The sequence below is a fragment of the Antrostomus carolinensis genome, unplaced genomic scaffold (assembly GCF_000700745.2).
Source record: "Antrostomus carolinensis isolate BGI_N321 unplaced genomic scaffold, ASM70074v2 scaffold32859, whole genome shotgun sequence".
Classification (NCBI taxonomy): Eukaryota; Metazoa; Chordata; class Aves; order Caprimulgiformes; family Caprimulgidae; genus Antrostomus; species Antrostomus carolinensis.
Window position 1 is genome coordinate 34,941 of NW_010341268.1, and position 1,765 is coordinate 36,705.

At 56.2% G+C, this 1,765-nt stretch overlaps 1 protein-coding gene across 1 annotated transcript in view; it reads right to left on the reverse strand.

The window, feature by feature from the left end:
• Positions 1-390: 390 nt before the first annotated feature.
• Positions 391-1,765, reverse strand: part of LOC114818963 (mesothelin-like protein) — a 6,785-nt gene continuing 5,410 nt past the window's right edge. Inside the window, 3 exon segments of the mRNA XM_029087089.1 lie at positions 391-473; positions 1,191-1,335; positions 1,337-1,721. Coding sequence (XP_028942922.1) covers positions 391-473; positions 1,191-1,335; positions 1,337-1,721 — 613 coding nt within the window.

Consider the following 1,765-nt stretch of genomic DNA (forward strand, 5'->3'; position numbering starts at 1 on the left):
CAGGTTGGATGAGGCTTTGAGCAACCTGGTCTAGTGGAAGGTGTCCCTGCTGATGGCAGGGGGGTTGGAACTGGATGAGCTTTAAGGTCCCTCCCAACCCAAACCAGTCTGGGATTCTGTGATTAATGCATTGTCAGACCAGTCAGTATTGCTGGGAGTTGTATTGCACAGAGAACGAGCTGGTGAGTACCTGTTGGACTGGAAAAATCTGTCCTTTTTTCACTGCCCAGCCTCAAAAATAATGAGCCAATTCTGTGCTGGTATCAAATGGCCAAACTCTCTCCCCTCCCCGGGTTTCTGCTTCGCAGCAGGAACCAGCCAGCGCCGTTATTTTGCAGGATGGTGCAAATTCCCAGAGGGGTGTGGGGAGTGTGGGGCGGGAGGTGGGGGTCAGAGCAGCCCTCGCAGCAGTGAGCTCCCCACGGCTGTCATCAGAACGGGCAGGAGGCAGGAGGAGAGTCTGGATCCTGATCCTGGGTGGAGAAAACATGAGAAAGACTCGGATTATCCAGAGGACACAAAGGAGCTGTCAGGGCAGTAGAGCCGCTTTGGGATTCAGGAACCCCAGAAGATCACACGTGTCCAGACATTCTTCTGGCTGTTGTGACACTGACCATACCTGCTCCTCGAGCAGTGACCTGCACCCCTGTTCTCAATGTCACCTGGCTGAGAACAGCCAGCAGGACCGAGGCTTTTCCTACGTTCACCAGCGTGAAGCAGGAGCAAACCTCCTTGAGTTTAGATGTAGCTGGGTCAGGTTAAATGACTTCAGATTTTAGAGCTTTTACGGCGATGCCTGGTCAGAAACCACCTCCAGCTAAAATTTGGAGCCCATCTCCTTGCCTTGTGGAGAACAACACCGTGCTCTGGGATCACGGGAATTACTCCAGCTTTCCGTGGAGCGCTCGAGGGCTGCTGTGTGTGACGAGACATCTTAAGGTGCCACCTTGCCAGAGTGGGGAGCACACGGGCTCTGAAGGCAGCGTGCTCCAGATCCAGGGGCTGTAACGCCCTGGAGATCCACGTTGCTGCCTGTCACACCAGTAACTACTCGGGGTTTCTTGTGGACAGCAGCACCCCGGTATTGAATCTGGCCAGAACAAGGTGGATCAGGTACTGCTTGTTGGTGAAGACTTCTGCCTCACCATCGGTTCCTAAACCTTTCCCGACTCTGAACCTTCCCATCTCACCAGCTTCAGGTTGCAGGTTGATGTATCCAGCGGGTGTGGGTCTCGGTGGCTCTGGCACGCTGTCGGGTGCTTTTTTAGTGGTCTCACTGCTGGTGGTGGTGGAAGAGGGGCCAAGAAATGCTGGAGGGGCACCAGTCTGACAAGCCGGGGGCTCCTGTGTGACAAGCCAATGTTGTCGTCTTGGGCGTTGATGAGATGAAGCTCTTTTGGGCGGAGATGGTGGAGTTGGGAATTGGGGTGGGCTTGTGGGGAGGGAGGTTCATTTCTGTGGTGGCAGCGGGTGCAGAGGTGGAGTTGGGGACAAGGGTGTTGGGAGAATTGTGGGTGCTCAGGGTGATGGTGGTGTGGGTGGCAGGAGCAGGGTGGGTGGTACCCCCAGGTGCTGGGGGCTTCAGGGACACCAGTGGGGTGTTGGTGCTAAGAGCTGGGTTAGTAACAACACTGGTGGTGGTGGTGGCCCCGTGTGTGAGAGCAGGGGGTGGGACGGAGCTGGGAGAGGTGGCATTGGGGTTGACAGTGGCAAGGATGGTGCTGAGGAGGGTGACAGTGGGGGGGGGGGGCTTATTAGAGGTGGG